Source organism: Saccoglossus kowalevskii, chromosome 17, assembly GCF_978046115.1.
Source record: "Saccoglossus kowalevskii chromosome 17, keSacKowa6.1, whole genome shotgun sequence".
In the NCBI taxonomy this organism is placed as follows: domain Eukaryota; kingdom Metazoa; phylum Hemichordata; class Enteropneusta; family Harrimaniidae; genus Saccoglossus; species Saccoglossus kowalevskii.
This window is the reverse complement of record NC_140657.1, coordinates 24,272,684-24,291,985: the sequence shown is the minus strand read 5'-3', so window position 1 is coordinate 24,291,985 and position 19,302 is coordinate 24,272,684. Positions and strand designations below refer to the sequence as shown.

Below are 19,302 nucleotides of genomic sequence, written 5' to 3'. Positions count from 1 at the left end.
AACAACTCATATAATAATGTAATTGCACAAAAGTGAATTAAAATTTGGTAGAAATCAGACCACTCCTAATATTTCTTGTGTGAAACTAAAGTTTTGTTGAAAGCGGTGGTTCACGTACTGTCACGACTTGCGGTTTAGACTTGCTTGCAGTCTATTGCGATTCCGATGAAAAATTCTTGAAAAATAAATATAAATTGCATAAACGAGGGCTTTCGCGGCCACATGACTTTCGCGTTCACCCCTCGTTTACGCAATTTATATTTATTTTTTCAAGAATTTTCCATCGGAATCGCAACAGACTGTAAGCAAGTCTAGGGGCGGTTCATTAAATCTGTCGGGTGGCATATATTTCCGTGCAGAAAAAAAATGGGCCCACGTCAACATAAATGGTTTCAATGAATAAATGGTTTCAATGAGTGGTTAAAAGATTTGTAAATGGTACGGAAGGGTTCTTGAAAAAGTATCAGAATATTGTTGGGAGTGGAACCGGCCGCGAAAAGCGTTCCGCGATTGTTTCGGCCAAACTACTGAGATAGACTCTAGAGGGCGCTCGTCAATGTGTAATACGTCCCACGTATTGCGACGAGGCGTGTCTCTTTGTCGATTACCACCAAATCCTGACATACCGTTACCAAGGCGTTACTAGGAATGCGAAATGCGTCCTTTCTTCGTCGCAACAATTAAATCACGTAACACAGGTACATAATCACGTTGACCACGTGACATCGTGGCAACAATAACTATTCTGGTCGACAGGTGTAAACCAAGTACTAGTACTCGTATCCCGTCTCTATCGCGTCAGTGGCATAAAGCACCCATAAACGTAGCAGTGAATATGGATAGCACATTGTCATCGGACCGTGAAAGGCAGTGGGAAACGTACCGTACAATCAAAGAAGTACATGAAAACAGTCGCGGAGTATTTCCTAAAGCCAGGGAACCGGGGAAAATGGGAAATGCCCCGTTTGTGTTCGACGGGGAGTCGTTGACGCTTTACTCGTCGGATTTCGCCCCCAAGTCAGTGAAACCAATTGAACAGCGTCCTTGTTCTGTAACAAGAAGAAATAATCCTCATCCATCACAAGTAAGAAACATTTTTCCTCCCACATCACTCATCAATTATTCAAATTATTGAAAGTGTCAACAACAGTCATCGGTCACGGCTAGGACCGTACGCTCAAGTTGCGTGCCTTTGGCGAAATTAACAACGCGCTGGTGCTTCGTCGGGCTGTCATTTTAACAGAACCTGTATCGGTATCGTTATCTTTGTAATAATGCCTTAATAATCGATATCGTCAATGTACCACGTATACCACACATAAATATGAATAAACGTCAAATTTCAAGTTGTCAGGAAAATTATATTGGAAAGAAGTAATAATCGACTGGGTTACGACACGATAATTACATAACAGTCACGAAAATACAAATGTATTGTTCTAGTTGTAAGGTTGCTATAACAGCTTTAAAGACTCTGGTGACTTTATTGGCTAAGTCATTAAAATACACAATGAAATATACATATCAGTACGAGCGAGTCTCGTTGCCCGTGTCTTGTCCCTTTCCAATTAATGTGATACAAACTTTATGTTCCAGGCGGACGCCGTTATTGTAATGATTCACGGCATGCACCCACCATGGTAAAGCACGGTGCTAATTTCAAAATTTGTTGATAATATTAATATAATTTAGATGTAATTGTTCCTAACTGTTCTGTTCCGGGTCATATGTTCACCTCATAATGTTAGTTTGGTGTATGCATATTTTAAGTACTGTCACGTGTTCTACTTTCGAGTTTTTATGTTGCATATTTATAAATTCTGTATTCAACTGTTTAGGGTCATTGGTTTTATTCATAACTGAAATAGTGCAAAAATAATGTTTATATTTTATTTCAATTTAATTTACAAATATTCACACGATTCATCCAATTTCCCATGTTGCTGTTCTATCCTCTCTGTTCCCGAATAACAAAATAAACGAGGTTTTCGATGCGTTGCACCGTGACGCGACGTTGAAGGCAGCGACGAGATTTGTCATATTATCTCCATGTTATTCACGGTATACGACCTCGTACCATAGATATTGTTTGCATTTTATCGGATCGCCTTACTGAAAAACAATTGTTGACCAAACCTGACGCATATCAAGTTTTAGGTAGTTAGTGGACAAACACTGGAACAGTCTTATTGTACTGTACAAAACACCTCCATAGTGTCGGACAGGAGTTAGTTTATTTCAACCCGGAGATTCTATGTAAAGAAAGAATAAAGAAAACCGTATTACAGTGATATTTCTACTCCACGAAATAAAACTTTTTTTCTGCAACGATAGTCGATTGACCAAATTTATCAACTTTTGTACTTAGTAAATTCCAAATTCAGCACAACCTTTGACACTGTTATTACTACACTACACCAACACTGACGAACATAGTAAACATTGTTTGGGCCGATACTTATGGTTTAAAAGTAAGCGATACTTATTAATCGTTGTTCCGTACATTACCTCAATGCGCTAAGTAACTAAAGAGTAGTTGATGTGATTGGCGTGATCGTTACTACCTTTCCTCATCTACTGCTGAAAAAGAATACTTGTTTCAAGACGGGACAGTGGCATTTAGAAACCTAGAAATAGTCGATAGACTGTTGCATCGCATGTAATATTAATAAAATGATTTGTTCTCTTTCAAATGTCTGTCAGTGCATGCCTGAGTGGTTATCGCTATGGCGCCACCAGCGGCAGCAAACACTTTGAATAAAAACAAGTCCTTTATATCAGTTTTATTTTGTATAGCCCAAAGTGACATGTCGCTCTAAGAATTGATGATAAGTGTGTAATATCATTGTTGGTGACGTCATCTCAACTCAATGCGACAGACAAAACGACCACTGAAAATACCCCTTCTTATTCCGGCATCGATCCCAAGATGCAATTTGTTGTCGCCCTACTTCCGACCCCTACTACAGATGCAAATCAAACACATAATCGTTAGACGCACATCAAACATTAAAGATAAAATAACTTTTACTATTCGAAATATACCAATAAACAGACAGCACATATTCGTCATAGTAGAAATCGGGTAGATATAATCGGGTAGATCTACGCAGAAAATGACATGTTTGTATTTCTGCATTAAATGGGAAACGTATCCCATTAATATCTCTATGATAAGCTAAAATTTCATCGAAGACGAGAAAAATGAAATGTATAAACTTGGATACGTTGTTTATTACAATGTTCGTGAAATCTAAACAAATGCAATGTACTAGTAAATTGTATTATACCACTAAATAATAGGTACCCCTTAGTAATTTGTCATTATCGTGCACTTTCTTTAAGGTAGCAACAGGGGAAATCCCATCGTTTAGTTAAAATGATCTGAGCAACTCAAATCAAAGCATATTTATAGCAAACTATATATTTTATGGAAGCTGAAATATTCAGTAATTTGATAATTCATAGGGGTCATGTGACTGGGGATTAACTGGACCCTGTCAAAATAACAAATCAAAAAGTTTTAACCATTTGATTGGGGATTTTCAGAATAATTTTGCTGTGAAAGGTTCTTATAAAGTGTCGATGAACGTTTGTATGTGATTATTTTTCTAATAATTATCATAATAATTTCTTTAAAAAAATAAGTCACTAATGAAGCTCAGGGGTCATAAAACAAGAAAAAAAATGGCAGCAAAATTCTCCCCCGTCGACACTTTTATTGTTTGATATCTTGACAACACTTGGTGTTAATTTCAAGCGCGTATTATTATATTTATTGAATTTATTATTTATTTTAAAAATAATTATTTTATTTTAAAAAAGTGTCGCGAACGCCCACAATAAAGATTTAGTGTTATGTAGCGATAATTAAAGTAATACAAAATAAGATGTAAGTGAATAATAATAATAAAAAAAAACAATTACAAAATAATAAAAAGTATATAGAAAAAATAATATAGAATATAGAAAATGAAATTCATGCCGTACAATATATCAGATTTTAATCAGATTGCCGTAGTAACAATGTGTGTTGTCAGCTGTGACGTCAGCGATCGATCATTGTCAAGGCGACGTCCGTCTACGCTCGTCAACCTGTCTATTGTCCATGCAAATACCATGAATGATCGTGGCTACCGGTGAACTGGCGTCACAGGTACAATGTCCAACCACCTGAGATGGCTAGGAGATTGTTACTGTTCGATTTCTGTGTCTACGATAAAACAATAACCAATACACTATAATAATTATGCTTGACAATTATGTTAAATTATTTAGCTGTTAGTAAAACTAAAACCATTCCAAATTTTGCATTGTCCAACGTCTTCTTAACGACTTTTTAAGTGCGCCAGTAAAACAGCTACACTAAATCAGTTGATATACCAGTATGTAGTGTAATAACTGCGTTGCTAACGCAAACCAAGTCCGAGTCCATACTGACTTTAACTAGAAAGCGCGCACTCGCGCGGGACCAACTTTGCCAATTGTTGAGATCGGTGAACATCAACAAAACACTGTGCGTGAAATTATATCCGGACCAAACACAGTTGGCGCTGCGTGTGAGTGTATGTTACTACGCGTTAGAAACCTAGAGGCGTCTAATTCCCTAGCAACACCTCATTAATTATGCAATCCGTCGGCGACCTGTATGTACATTACGCCGGACGTATAGTTTTGGTGTGAGGGGTATTAATGGTGGCTTATTTGGCGGACTACTATATCTTGCTCCAATCTAAACCTCCACAATTCAGAGATGACGACGGGATCGAGACCGGTATGTATTCTCAGTACGCAGCAGTTGTAAGTGTTACATGTCTGGAGTTGAATCCAACAAGTGTTCGCCGCAGTATACCGGAAAGGTGGGATCAACTGTGTCCCCATTTGCGTTGATGTGTGTGCGCTCGCACTACGACAGTAGTTTCTGAGTGTAAAACCAAAATGATAGGTGTCGCGATTTCGGTGGTGCCATAAAGCTCCACAGTCGAACTACTAGTTCTGTAGTCTGCGCCTCGGTGTAGTCACGCATGCCGATCGGAGAATGAATGTCATCGCCAGCTCTGGGTCGTCAGCTAACACCTGCCATCTTGTTCTAGTTTGCGTACACAATATATGCATTCAGGCGTGAAGAGAGAGACAACGATTGCATGACAAAAATCGTGTTGTTTTGCAACCCACTATTTGATTCGTAATTACTTTGACAATGACATGATTCGAGTCTATCACGCTTGGAGAACTTTAAAGATGTGTTTATCCCTCAAATCGTTTCAATGTTGCACCGGCCGTATTTTGATTGCCAGCGGACTGACCGCGGTGCGCCTGAAATTGACCATGGCTCGTAACTGAGTTGGTTTTGTAAAACTGACAAAAAACCTAAACAAATAAACTTGTTGACCGTTGTACAAAGGATGAACACCTACTGTGCATGGCTATAGTATTGTGTGTGTTTATTTGCGCACTATTTGGGTTAGAGAACTTTCAATAAACAAACTGAATGTATGATCACTCGCACCTGCATGGCAAATTCGTTAACAATGAAACTCACCAATATAGCGAACCATAGGCGTATACGTACTAACTCCTTACAAAAACAAGTGTTTATCTTTTTGGGGAAAATTTTTTTCAGCATTTTTCTAACAGCAAGGCATGAGTGAAAATCGTTCTTAGTCTCCAACACAGGGTATTGTACGGCGTGCATTTTCTTTTTTAAATTTCATATATTTAATTTATTTTTATAATATTTCATTATTTTGTTGTTTTTTATTACATAAATACTTCACTCAGTTTTTTGCACATCTCTCCCCCCAAAAATACCACCCGCGAGATTTTAGGGTTGATCCTGGAACTCTAAGCTCAATAGTATAATTTGAAGTAGGTCTAGGACGAGCGTACTTGGCTATAACTATAAAACATGACATTTAATAAAACTGGCGTCCATCTTGGATATGCACTGTGGAATCATGGGACACTATTGTTCACTTTATTTTAAGATATTATTGATTTTTCTTTTGTTTTTCATGGCCTTTCACAAAATTATTTTTTTCTTCATCTTTTGATCAAGGTTTGTGGCCAAATTTGTCATGAGAATAGACGACTAGTAATTCACTATTCCTCTTGTGTGTTGTATTCAAATTGGATTCATCGTTTCAGGGGTATTGTCAGTTAAAGGCCCATGTCATTAATCTGTACAAAATTGACTTAGGAATTAAAATTCCCATAGAAAACAAAAGAAAAAATGAGAGTAAAACACAGCAGACAATCAGGATTATGACTGGGTCACCAGAAATGGGGCTTAAAAGAGACGAGCTATACTAAGAACGAACACATTAAGAGCTTTTGACAATTTATTGATAGTTTGCCAAGAAAATCTTGCTTTAAGCAAGCAACAAAATACTCATTTCTATGGAAACAAACATTCTGGTGGCCATTTTGAATTTAAACAAATCATCCAAATTAGGGTCATATCTGAAAAATGATTGTAATGTTCCCGGTATCAGTTTTGAGAAATAACCAGACAAGAATTTTGAGTAGTTCCTGCGTGAATGACTTCTTAAGGACATATATCAGGGTAGTATGACCTTCAAAAGAATTATACTGGCATTAAACTTGCCCTGTGATGAGCAGTGTCAACTCAAGTTGGGAAGTGATACCGTACACTGTAATGGCTATCATTAATTATATACCTAGGAGAAAACAATGAATATTTAAATAGGCAACTGTACTATAAATAGACACACTTTAGATTACTATATGGGATATTAAAAATGTAACTGGGACAGGGACAGGTTTGTCGACAAGGAAAGTGTTCTTGAAGTTTATTCTATTGAAAAGCAGATCAGATTAGGAAGGTCACAGCAAATCATATTTCAAATGTATTATTTATTGGATTTTAACTTCGCTGTTTTTGCTAATGCGTAAAATCCGCTAAATTGAATGCATGTAAAATAGCAATAGAATTCATTGATGTGAAATTGGTGAACTTAAAATAAGTGAAAATACTCAAAATGGTGAAAATAAACAATTTTATACAGTACTGTAAAATACTTTATTTTCGCTTGGAATTAATTTTCGCTCTTTTTGCTGAAGAGATGATTCAGTGAAAATAAAATCCAATGAATATAACTTTTTTCCTATATTTTACATACAACTCACCAAAAATCAGTGAAAATAAATTCTATACAAAACATCCAAAAAGTTTTTTCAGCGAAAATTAATTCCAGCTAAAGTATTTTACAATATTTAAAATTTTGTTTATACATTTATGTTTTTACGAAAAAGCATCAGTTGTCAATCAACAATTTTACGCATGTTGTATATGACACATGGGAACAATATGAACGCAACGAGACAGTAGTGCAATTATTTTATTATCTTAAAAAAAACACCTCAGTGTCAGTCACGATATAAATGGTTATATTAAGGAGAACAATGTGAATCTGTCACGTTTGGTATTCATTACATGAAACTACATCTCGTATTTTCATTAAAAGTTTATTAACTGTCGGCTAGACTGCCGCAAAGGGGGGAAATATCAACAGAATACGAGACAAAGGATGTTTATAATTGTAGCGACTCAACCGTTACACGTTTCAGTTTCAGTGAAAGGATAAACAAAATTGAAATTGAAATCATACTTTGAAGTGAACATATTTGTGTCCAACAGGAAATTGGAAACAGGAAATTAGACGAATAGCTTCCATCTAAGTATGGCTGCCGCTCACCTGCTGTTTAATTTCGCACAATTTTGGGTCTCTGTCGAATTTCAACCAAAACTTTAAGATAACAAATTCTGTTCGCGAGTCGTAATAGACACAAAATATGGAATAAAGGACAGTCATGACTATTGATGAGCTCATTAATATTGTAAAATACTTTATTTTAGCTGGAATTAATTTTCGCTGAAAAGTGTTTTTTTGGTGTTTTGTATGGAATTTATTTTCACTGATTTCTGACGAGTTGAATGTGATATATAGGAAAAAAGGTATATTCGCTGGGTTTTATTTTCACTGAATCATTCCTTCAGCGAAAATTAATTCCAAGCGAAAATTAAGTATTTCACGGTTTGTAAACGATCATTGAAGAAAAATAGCTGCCTGAAACTTATTTTTTGGTTATTTACATATTTTGTGATTTGTATTTTTCATTTTTCTCACACTGTTGTTGAACAGAGATAATAAATAATTTATTTATATATATATATATATATTTTTTTTTAATTCACTAACAATTAATGAAATTACAAAGCAAGACAATTAATACAAAAATAGAATTGAAAAACAATATTAGTTACATTATGCAGGTTTATTTCTTAAGAAGTGACAGAAGTTGGCTTTCAAACGTTCAAAAAATCAAATGAACATAACTTTGCCTTACATGTATATTAAAATTCACAGTAGAAACTACAATGACCCAAACGATAGAAGTACCAGTGTTTTATATCTATTCAATAAAACCTGCTTTGTTTTGTAGAATTTTTTGAATGAACTACAAATCACCCTCCGTAGCCATGGTAACATTTTACATAAATAGAGACACTGACTTTGTAAATACCATATGTAAATATGATCAAATCTTTATCTTTCACAATATAGCAATTAGACAAACATAAATAGTTCTATCACGTTAACAAACAGAACAAATATACAAGTTGGTCGTCAATTTAATGTTTTTGCTTCAGTAAATTCAAATCAAAGTCTTTCATTTGCAATGATCGTGGCTTGGAGAATTAGCAGCCGCGAGTTTCATATCAAGCCATTTCTTAGAGAAAAGATATATCCGGTAGTTGTACCGGTATATTTTGTGTGACCTGTATTTTCGTCGTAGGGTTCCTGACTAGTATAACTGTTCATCACCTGTGCAGGATTTCAGTGCAATGTATTTTTTTTTGCAAAGCTGAAGCTTAATAAAATTATAAAAAATAAAATAACTTTCACATAAAAAAATAATTAATTTATCTTTCTATTTTGGCAAATGAATCTGGTCTACACAACGCTATGTGATTGGTCAGTTTACATTCACCAAGGTGTTTACTAAATATGGAGTAAAGAATTCCATATAAGGCAATATTGTAGACATGTTCTTTTTCTTTTGATGTTGAATGAAGTAGTAAACTTGTTGCTATTTTCATTGTAGATGTTTATGCACTGGAAGGTGCCGACAAGACTGATTAAAGACAAACCTGAATACCGTGCACAGCAACAGTCTCTAATTAAGGACAGTCACCAGCATTTCTATGAAGATATCAATGGAAAAAGACAATGTAAGTTTCAAGACATTCACAAGTTATTGTAAACTACTGTAAACAACTTTATTTGAGCTGCAGTTAATTTTTGCTGAAAAGACTTTTCATGTGTTTTGTATTTTCACTGATCTTTGATGAGTTGAATGTAAAATACATAAAAGAGGTATATTTGCTGGATTTTAATTTTACTGAATCATCCCTTCAGCGAAAAAAAAAATTCCAAGGGAGAATAAAGTATATTTACAGTATTTCATTTTTGCTGCTAGAAATGTTTGCGATTTGAAGGTTTTAAGGTGTTTTGCATTTTGCAAAAGTCACTGCAACCTTGTTTTTTGGTCATCGGTAAAATGTTCACTGAAATATTAAAAAATTTAGGAAAAAACAAGATTCTTGGAGGAAGGAGTAGAACAACCAAACGACTGGTGGTGGGAATCACACAGTATTTTTTTATCTGATGTTTGTTGTTCATGTTTGATCAGGTAACAGTGCATTGACATTAATGTGGGAGTGGTTCTTTGGTAAGATGTTTAAGTAATCAAAGACGATAATGTCAAATAAACACCAATATTTATTTATTGACCTCAAGTACTGCCTTGGATGTTGTCCAAAGAAAATGTTTGTTTTACGACAGTGTTTGATTATTAACCATCGTTAACTGCCATAAACCAATAGCCACTATTTTAATTGACTCATACTAGAACTAACTACTACTTTGACATAAAATTGTGACTAGTTAAAGGGCGGTGGTCGTCGCGCCGCGTCCTGTTCGATAAGAGACTCATAGCGACGTATATAACGCATGTAAAATACATTGTTTATTTACATGAAATTCGAACACGCGCTTGACGACCACCGCGCTTTAATAATTAATCACTAGCAGGGTTAGCAATTGTGACAAAAATCAGAAATCACTTACAATATTTTTGATTTTGTTCTCATGAGATAAATACAACGCATGTAAAACACATTGTTTGTTAGCACTACTGTATTTGCTCTATTAGAAAGTCATTTAAAAATGTCCTTTTACTTCATATAAAATCATTAAAATACAACGTATTTTGACTATAGTCATTTCACTCATTTACATATGCACTACTAATAGAGCACACATGGTATATTGTTATGCTACAGCTGTGTCACTTTAACTACCAACCATTGCATGGTTTACCACTATAGTTACTAGTTACAATGATGGATAGACAGTAAGCGAATTGTAAACAGTTATTAAAATAAAATCATGTGATTCAATTCAGCTGTGTGATCAATACATACATTTCATGTTTGTGAACAACAACACAAATTTTCTAATAACATGATATATGTATGGCCAACTGTGATATGATACAGATTATACACAATGTTGTTGTCATAGGGATGGATTACTTATATAATATGTTGTTGTCATAGGAATTGATTATTTCTAGTCTTTAATCCGAATGAATCATACTTGACAAAAGATCACTTGGTGTCATCTTTATTTACGCTAACATTCTAGAATGATCATTATCATTAACGTTTTTTATTTCTAAAAGGTTATTTATAGCGTGTCTATGTCCATTAATTTATTTTAATTAAATAAGAATTTTTATTTGTTTAAAATCTTTAATGCCATATTTGTCCAGCTGAAAATTTGGAGGAACAATTTTAATGAATTTTTCGATAATTTTTTTGTTAATTGAAAATAAAAATTTAGCTGAAAATTAGGCAAAAAAACCAAATAATATGCAAAGTAGCTCCCTCTCGAAGTTTCTAATAATCAACTCCTTTCACCACCAGACTTTCCAGAATTTTTCTGCACTTTTTTATTATATTCTTCAATATTTCTGGAAATGAACCCCAATTTTGGACCCAACAGACATAATTTGAGTCAATTTCAGTTTCTGTGTCTATTTTTCTCTCAATCTTGTAAATGAAGTGCGGACTATAAACTATTTTGTAAATTTGTGATGAAAAGAGGGAACTAGTGGTGAAAAGGTAAAAAAGAAATGTTTCTTTTAAGGTAGAAGCCTACCGGTAGTCATAATTTTTGACAAAATTGGTCACAAATCACATGACAATGTTCATTAGTTTATTATGTACAAACATAAAGCTAATGTCTCATGATACAATGAAATAGCATTATTTTGTGTGTTACAGTTATTCTTTTTGAGAAACGTGTCCTAATATTTCTTGAAAATTGCTATTTTTAGAACACAATGTTAAAGAAAAATTGCATTGTTTGACACCTTTCAAAACCCAGATTTTTTAAATAATTCAGAACAACAACAAGTACTCCATCATTAACAATATATGATTTTTTCAGCCTATGTCACCAGGCTAAATTTTGAGATATTGCATAATATCTCTGCCATAGAAACCTATGGTAAAAGTGTTATAATAGTGTCAAAATGGCGACTTTCCACTAAAATACAACCATCAATTTCTCGAAAAAAAGGCTGGTGACCCCCAACTTTTTTTAGGTCAATATCCTTATATTGCCTTGGAGTACATTTTATTACAAAATGAATAAATTCTGGGGTTTTTAATTTATGAGTAGGCTTCTACCAGTGCTTTCCTGTAGTTAACTGGGTTTTAATTTTGCTGTTTTCGCTGATAAGTTAAATTCTATAAATTAAATCCATGTGAAATACTTATGAACTTAAAACCAAGTGAATATGCTCAAAATGTCAAAATCTTGAAGTTAAATGCGAGAGAAAATCAATGTTAGACAGTATTTGTATTAACTAAAATGTTTACTCTGTGAAAGTGGAACAGCGGAACAGGGCTGAAGTTTGCGACCACGTACTAAATGAACCATGACAGTTTGTGCCTGTGATTAGTGTATTCGTCTGTTCTCTTTACCTGCGTATAATACGATCACCAAAAGAACGGTAACGAACAATGTCTAAAGCATATGAGCAATACATAGGGGGGGGGGGGCTAACAATGTACACTGTACTGTAACGTGCCTTGTTACAATGTCTTCAAACGTAAAGCAATGGTTGTCAACACAATTGAAATGAAGCTTTCAATAGTCAGTAACAGATCCTCGATAACAATAGGAAACATTCGCAACCCATATCGACATATTGTGTTGTTGACTTCCATGAGAGCAGTTAATTGTTCGAGGGCAACGACGATTTCACAATGCTGTCGTGTTGAAAGGGAGAAAAGTCTGAGTTGTTGGTAACTAGGCATAGTGTATTTACATGGTCTTTTCAGTTCAAAGAGCCGGTGTGGAGTGGCAGTTGTGGCTTCAAGTTATTGCTAGTAACTGAGAAACAATTTCTTATCCATCCTAGCAACATTCACTGCTTTTATATCCCTGATTTAGAAAGTGCCCATACTGTGGATTTCTTAACTTTCTCCATTAAATAATGGCCATTATTACGAAAACTGAACAGCTCAAAAAATCAACATACAAGTAACTTTGAAAAAAAAAAAATCCCCACAATAAAATGAAAATCCCATGTGTTTGTTGTTGTTTTCTTGGATCTGTTTTTATTTATTTTGGAAGTACCGGTAGGACACTGGTGATTCCTTTGCAGACATTATAGACAGTGTATTAAAATAAAATGCAAGGTTAATGATAAAGGCCATAGTGCCTGTTCTAAGCAGTCAGGCCATGGCGCAAAAAAATTCCAACAAATAATCATGGTTACAGATAATAATAATAATAATAATAATAATAATAAATATCTTTATTGCATTCGTATCCCTATTAGGATTTTGAATAAAATGCAATACAGATGTGAATAAAGACAAACAAACAATTAAAGTGAGAATAAAAATACACACAAAAAAATAAAAAAAAACTGACAAACAAATAAAAGTATAAAAAAAAAATATAATGGTAAAATAAATGGGATTGGTTTTCCATATTTGTGTTGGTGAATCTAATGCATGCATGCATGTACAATTTGTATAGTGTTTAATTTTTACAGTACAGTACAGGTAATACTTTAGCGTTTATTGTTTTGATACGACCTACTATAAGTCTATAACCTTTGCTGTCTTATTTTTACGTTTGATTTCAAGCATAATGCGGGATCTTGCAGTGACCGAAAAACGGTCTATTGCGTATGAAACAATTAATGGTCACAGCCAGCCAGTTCTATTTAACGTACTTCTAACACCCGATCGTCTTCTTATTGCAGTCACCAATGTGGAGAACGATGTGTTGAAATACACAGACGAGATGTACAAGAATGCTGGGGGATGGAAAGAACCAACTAAACATGTCCGTAGTTCAATGACGTCCACCACGCATCATAGCCCTCCATATCATATGTTTCCTCAAAGCCGTGGCAAAGATTATGTTTCCCAGTCAGCTGTTCTGCCAAGAGGGACAGTCAACCCAGGTAAATATCAGTCAACATACTGAGTACGGTAATATTTTGATTAAAACAAAAACAAATTTGGAACAAGTGTGTGTATAACTGTGACTGTGTTTGTCATATTTGTTGCTATTTTAATTTTTGTTTACTTGTTTATTTATCCAAATCGAGCGTCTTCGTGAATAATTATTCGCATTATGTGGTATATAACGCTTAGTGAAATTATTGAAAAGTAATGCTATTATGACGCTATAACTGTATTTGCTCTATTTTCAAATACATGTCAGAATATTCGGAATGCTTATAATCTTTCAATCCATAAATAAGATATTTTAGATAACAAATTGCTGATGTGTAAACAGCTTGGAAGCCTTTTTTTATACAGTTGAGTGTCTAATGAATATTTTGTTACCATAGATGTAGTTCTTATATAATACAATGAACTGTAATAGTAAAACCCCGCAGTTAAGTGGTCCGCTCACAACTATTTATTTTCACTTTCTGATGAAAAAAAAAAGACTAAAAAAATCATTTTTATTTTAATATTGGATTACAATTTTTAAAAATATGTGACATGAGAAAAAGATGGGCGTATTTCATCTAACCAATAAAATATATATTGAGTTTTAATTGCATTTAGCTTAATTTAATTCTATTGAAATTATTTGAAATCAAATTTTAGATTTTCTCAGATTATACAGTAAGCCTACCTGTTATGTTAAAGAAACACACCTACAAAACAAAATTCTTCTAGCAATAATTTGAATAAAAAGTGCTAAAAAATTTTGACCTTGGATTAAAAGAAATATATGATTTCTTCAAATAGAATTACCAATTTCTTTAGCCTTTTGTAGTCATAAATACTTCCTTAAGGTCACTCTAAACTTGGTAGACGAAAAACTGTACATGGCTTGTATCAGAGGTTATTTTAAATTTTATCATTTGAGTTGAAATGTAGTACTACAAATGTTCCAATAGGTTTCTTTGTTAACGTCTGTCTTTTCATATCAACTTTTGACCTTTTGAACCCTAGAAGTCAACTTTTGTCACCTTTCATCACAAAATCTGCATAATTATTTCACGAGGACCTGTAGTCAAAGTGGTTTATTTCAATAAATTTTTGATCAAAACTGGTAAAATTTAAGCAATATACTTGTCGCAGCATGTTTTGTTTGTTATCTCATGAATCAAATAAATCTCAGATAAAATACACCCGAAATACGATGTGCGACATCTTCGAAGTTTCAAATATTTTTATTTGTTGTGTTCTTTGTACTGTATTGAAAGAAAGAATAATGACGACCCTAAAGAAATTTTGGTAAATTTTAAATACATAGAAAGTATGTTGTTGCGGGTGTCAATATGACAATTAACACAAGGCAAACTTTACAAAGAACAAGCAGCCTCTCGGCTGAGATAGCTCCGCTGTTAGCAATGCACATTTCAATTAATGAACAGAAAGTATCATTAAAAAATTAACAATATGTATAGTATCAAAACAATCAGACTTGCGGTTTTCAACAGGATGTGGAAAATATCACTTTTTACCAAAAATTACAAAAATATTCATCAAAATTAGAGAATTAAAGATATCATCATGAAATGAACAAATCTGAGTTAGAACCACATGTAGTACCTATATATGAAATATCAAAGCAATTGGACTTGAGGTTTTTAACAAGAAGTCGAAAATATCACTTTTTACCAAAAATGACAAAAATATTCACCAAAATTAGAGAATTAAAGATATCATTACAAAATGAACAAATCTGAGAGAGGTCTACATGTAGTACCTACATATGTAATATCAAAGCAATTGGACTTGCGGTTTTTAACAAGAAGTCAAAAATATCACTTTTTACCAAAAATGACAAAAATATTCACCAAAATTAGAGAATTGAAGATATGATCATGAAATGAACAAATCTGAGACACCCAATCTGAAACACCCAAGGTACATATACACCAAATATCAAAGCATTCAGGCTTGTAGTTTTCAAGAAGAAGTCGAAAAAGTAAAACATTGACACGGACGATGACGGACAATCACTCATATGATAAGCTCCGCTCGACAAAGGCGACAGCGGAGCTAAAAACGGGTTTTTTATTTCACAGAACGGAAGAGGAGATGTTGCTCCTTCACTGGCTTGGTACAATCTGCCTTTTAGTTTACTCTAGCTGTCTATTGTTTCAACATTCTGTTTACCTCGTTACATAACAAAGTGACTCACAAGTTTGTACTACACATGTTCTACCAAGGTTATTATTAAATTCACTAAGCTAAAATGATCTCACATACACTCGTGAGTAAATTCACAGGTAATACAGGCTAATACTTGTGCCAAATTATAACAATATATTTAACGTATTTTAACGTAACTGACATAACTTTTATTTATTTTATTTTTTTTAATTTATTTATTAACACACAACACCCCCTCCCCTGGAGGGGATGAAAAGGGTTACAAATCAAATATTAGTAAAAGAAAAATAACTACATAAAAAGTAAGGGAACAAAAAAGCATTAAAAAAAAGAAAGTTAAATTTGTATACAAGGAATGTGTTACTGGCTTAGTTTATGTAGGTGCTGCTGTCTTGTATTAAAACAGTTTTTTAAATATTGCGCTAAAGGAATTGACATTTTCTCGTTACTTAGTAATGATATGAATTTATTTTCATTACTAAATTTGTCAAAATTTGGTATACATTTATTAGCTACAATGTAAAGTTTTGATCTTATTTCGTTGTAATGAGGACAATTTATGACAAAATGTTGTTCATCTTCAACATGGTCATTGTCGCACATATTGCAGACTCTGTCTTTAAAATCCAAACCTATATGCCGGCCTGTTTCAATTTTCAGGCAGTGGTTGCCAAGTCTAAATTTTGTTAAGGATTTGCGAAGTTCATTGTTTTTCATAATTGTTAAGTAGTTTTCTTGTTCAATTTTGGTTTTAAAAAGTTTGTAGGTTCTTAGTTTATTTTTATAATTTGATTTTTTTCTATTGTCATTATTTATTTCATTTTTCCACTCAGTTGTAAACTCTTGTAAATTGTTTTTAGTTTTGATAATGAGATAATATTTGTTTTATTTAAAAGATAAGAATGGTTTATATTTTTTTATATCAAATCAAGTCTTTTAAACCACTTACTTTTAATAATTTTATTGACATAGTATGCTTCTTGAAGTAGAGTATTTGTGGAATTTGCAATACGATTGGCATATTTTATCATTTGTTTCTTAATAAAAAAGTCAAGAGGTAATTTTCCCAATTCACTATATATTGCCATGATTGGTGTATTTTTTGAGATACCAAGAATGTACCGATAGTATGTAAGCTGGACATCCTCTACAATTGATTTTGTAGAACTTTCTTCTCCCCAAATGTCACTCCCATACACAATAACTGGTCTGATAAGTTTATCAAATAGTGACAGTAGTATGGACACGTCCAGATTACCAGATCCAGTTTTGGTCTTTAATGAGAATAAAGCTTTTATTCCTTTTTTTTTTCAGGTTTTTCATGGCATCTTTAAATTTACCATTTGGGCTCATAGTTAAGCCAAGATAATTGAAATCTTTAACTATATTGATTTCTTTTCCTTCATAAAAGAATATTTCCTTGTTAAGGAGTCTGTTACACTTATTGAATATCATTATTTTTGTTTTATCTGTGTTGACAGACAACTGCCATTTTGATGTGTAGGCTGATAATTTATCCAAACAGTTTTGTAATCCCTTTTTGGATTTTGAAAGAATCACAATATCATCTGCATAAAGAAGGCAATTAATGGGTGTGTTGTGTAGCAGTGTAGGGTCACAATGATCATTATCAAAAATATCAGGCAGGTCATTAAAATAAATTAAACAGACTTGGGCTAAGGTTGCATCCTTGTTTTACTCCGATATTTGAACAAAATGATTCTGTTAAACCATTTCTTGTTTTTACCTTATATTTCACATCATCATACATATCTTTTATAATTTTATACATATTACCGTTTACACCATTTTTCAACAATTTATAAAAAAAACCTTCATGCCAAACACTATCAAAGGCTTTTTTGAGGTCTACAAAGCAGGCATAAATTTTATTTAATGTTTTCGATTTATTTTTATCATTTGCTTGATGGATGATCTCCTTGTCCTGATGGAGGTATTTATTAATAATAGTTTTCAGGATAAACAGATTGTCTGTTGTCCGACAGTCTTTCCTGAATCCAAATTGTTTATTCGAGAGGATATTATTTTTTTCTAGATATGAAACTAGTCTTGTGTTTAAAATACTATTAAATAATTTACCTAAACAACTTGAAATTGCTATTCCCCTGTAATTAGAAGGGTTCAATTTTGATCCAGATTTGTGCAAGGGTACAATAAGACTAGTATTCCAAGAATCAGGGAATTTGCCAGACATGAACACTACCGGTATGTTAAAAAGTTTCTGTAGTGCGTCTGACAGGTAATAACCACCACATTTAAAACTGATTTTGTCTTCTGCTGATGACTTATTATTTTTTAATTGGCTAATTGCTTTTTTAATTTCATTTTTTTGAATAGGACCATTTAAAGATTCTGTATTGACTGCGTCCACATTTTTCTCTAAAGTTTCTAGATGTGTTTTTCATATTAGAGTGAACAGTGTTGTTTTTATTTAACAGTTTTTTAAAGTAAATTAACCAGTCCTCAGGTGAAATAGGTTCATTATCTGAATGTGTTATACTGTCATTGTTTAAATCATTCAGTATTTTCCAAAATTTAGATGTATCACTTTTTGACTTTTCAAGCTCATTCAGTTTTAACTGTTTTAGGGCATGTTTCTTTTTCCTGATTACATTTTTGAATTGCTTTTTTGTTTTGAAGTATCTACCACGAATAATCGGGTCTAGTTGGTGTTTCTGTAGTAATTTTGAAATATTTTTTAATTCTACGCGAAGCAACCAGCAATCATTATCAAACCATTTTTAGGGGCCCAAGCCTGTAGGGCGTGGCCCCTATTCTTATTGTTCGGATTTTTCTTCTTCATCATCTTCTTCTTTCTTCCGTAACTTTTTTCGTCAAGCCGTTTGAGAAAACCGCTGAACAGAATGGTCTGATAATGCTGTATGCTGATAGTCCCTAATGTGAACTAGTGCAACATGCTTTCAGAATTTCGATTGGTCAATTAGTTTAGCAGCCATATTGGATTGAAATAAAACCGGAAGTGGCTGTTTTACCACTTTCTGAGGGTCTAGGCGTCTAGATTTTTTTATGGTATATAGTACAACTCATGTGTAATAAATATCAGCAATAAAAACTTTAGCGGTCATGTGACTTTTCCCGCCATTTTGTTTTTCCTAAAAACGGCAAAAAACACTTAAAAATCTTCTTCTTCAGAACCACCAAGCAGAATGCTCTCACATGTAGTATTTAGCTTCTATATATGAATCCCATTTATGTTTGAAAAAATGTTTACGATTGGTCACGTGGTTTGGCCACCATTTTGGATTTCTTCTAAACAGGAAGTAGTTTTTTACTCTGGCAACACTTGAGGGAATATTTTCAATTTTGCTTCATGGCATCTGTGTATCAAGCCCTTTCAGAAACCTAAAAAAAAATTCAGATCAGTCACATGGTTTGGCCGCCATTTTGGATTTTAAGCAAAATTGACCAAAAGTTTGGGTATTTGTTTCTCAGAGACGATTCAACCAATCTACTAGATGTTTTTATATTTACCATGCCTGGCCTTAGCTGCATACGAGAAAAAT

The 19,302-nt window shown here is 33.4% G+C and overlaps 1 protein-coding gene across 4 annotated transcripts in view; it reads left to right on the top strand.

Moving 5' to 3' along the window:
- The first annotated feature begins 615 nt into the window (after window positions 1-615).
- Window positions 616-19,302, top strand: part of LOC100378881 (uncharacterized) — a 48,518-nt gene continuing 29,831 nt past the window's right edge. For 2 of the 4 annotated variants that reach the window (XM_085492340.1, XM_085492339.1), the window contains exons 1-3: window positions 616-1,084; window positions 9,130-9,256; window positions 13,375-13,578. In XM_085492340.1, the coding sequence (XP_085348466.1) occupies window positions 836-1,084; window positions 9,130-9,256; window positions 13,375-13,578 (580 nt within the window). In that variant the 5' untranslated portion in view covers window positions 616-835. Of the gene's footprint in view, window positions 1,085-4,451; window positions 4,775-9,129; window positions 9,257-13,374; window positions 13,579-19,302 lie in introns of those variants that run through there. The other 2 variants (XM_085492342.1, XM_085492341.1) reach the window with 2 other exon arrangements.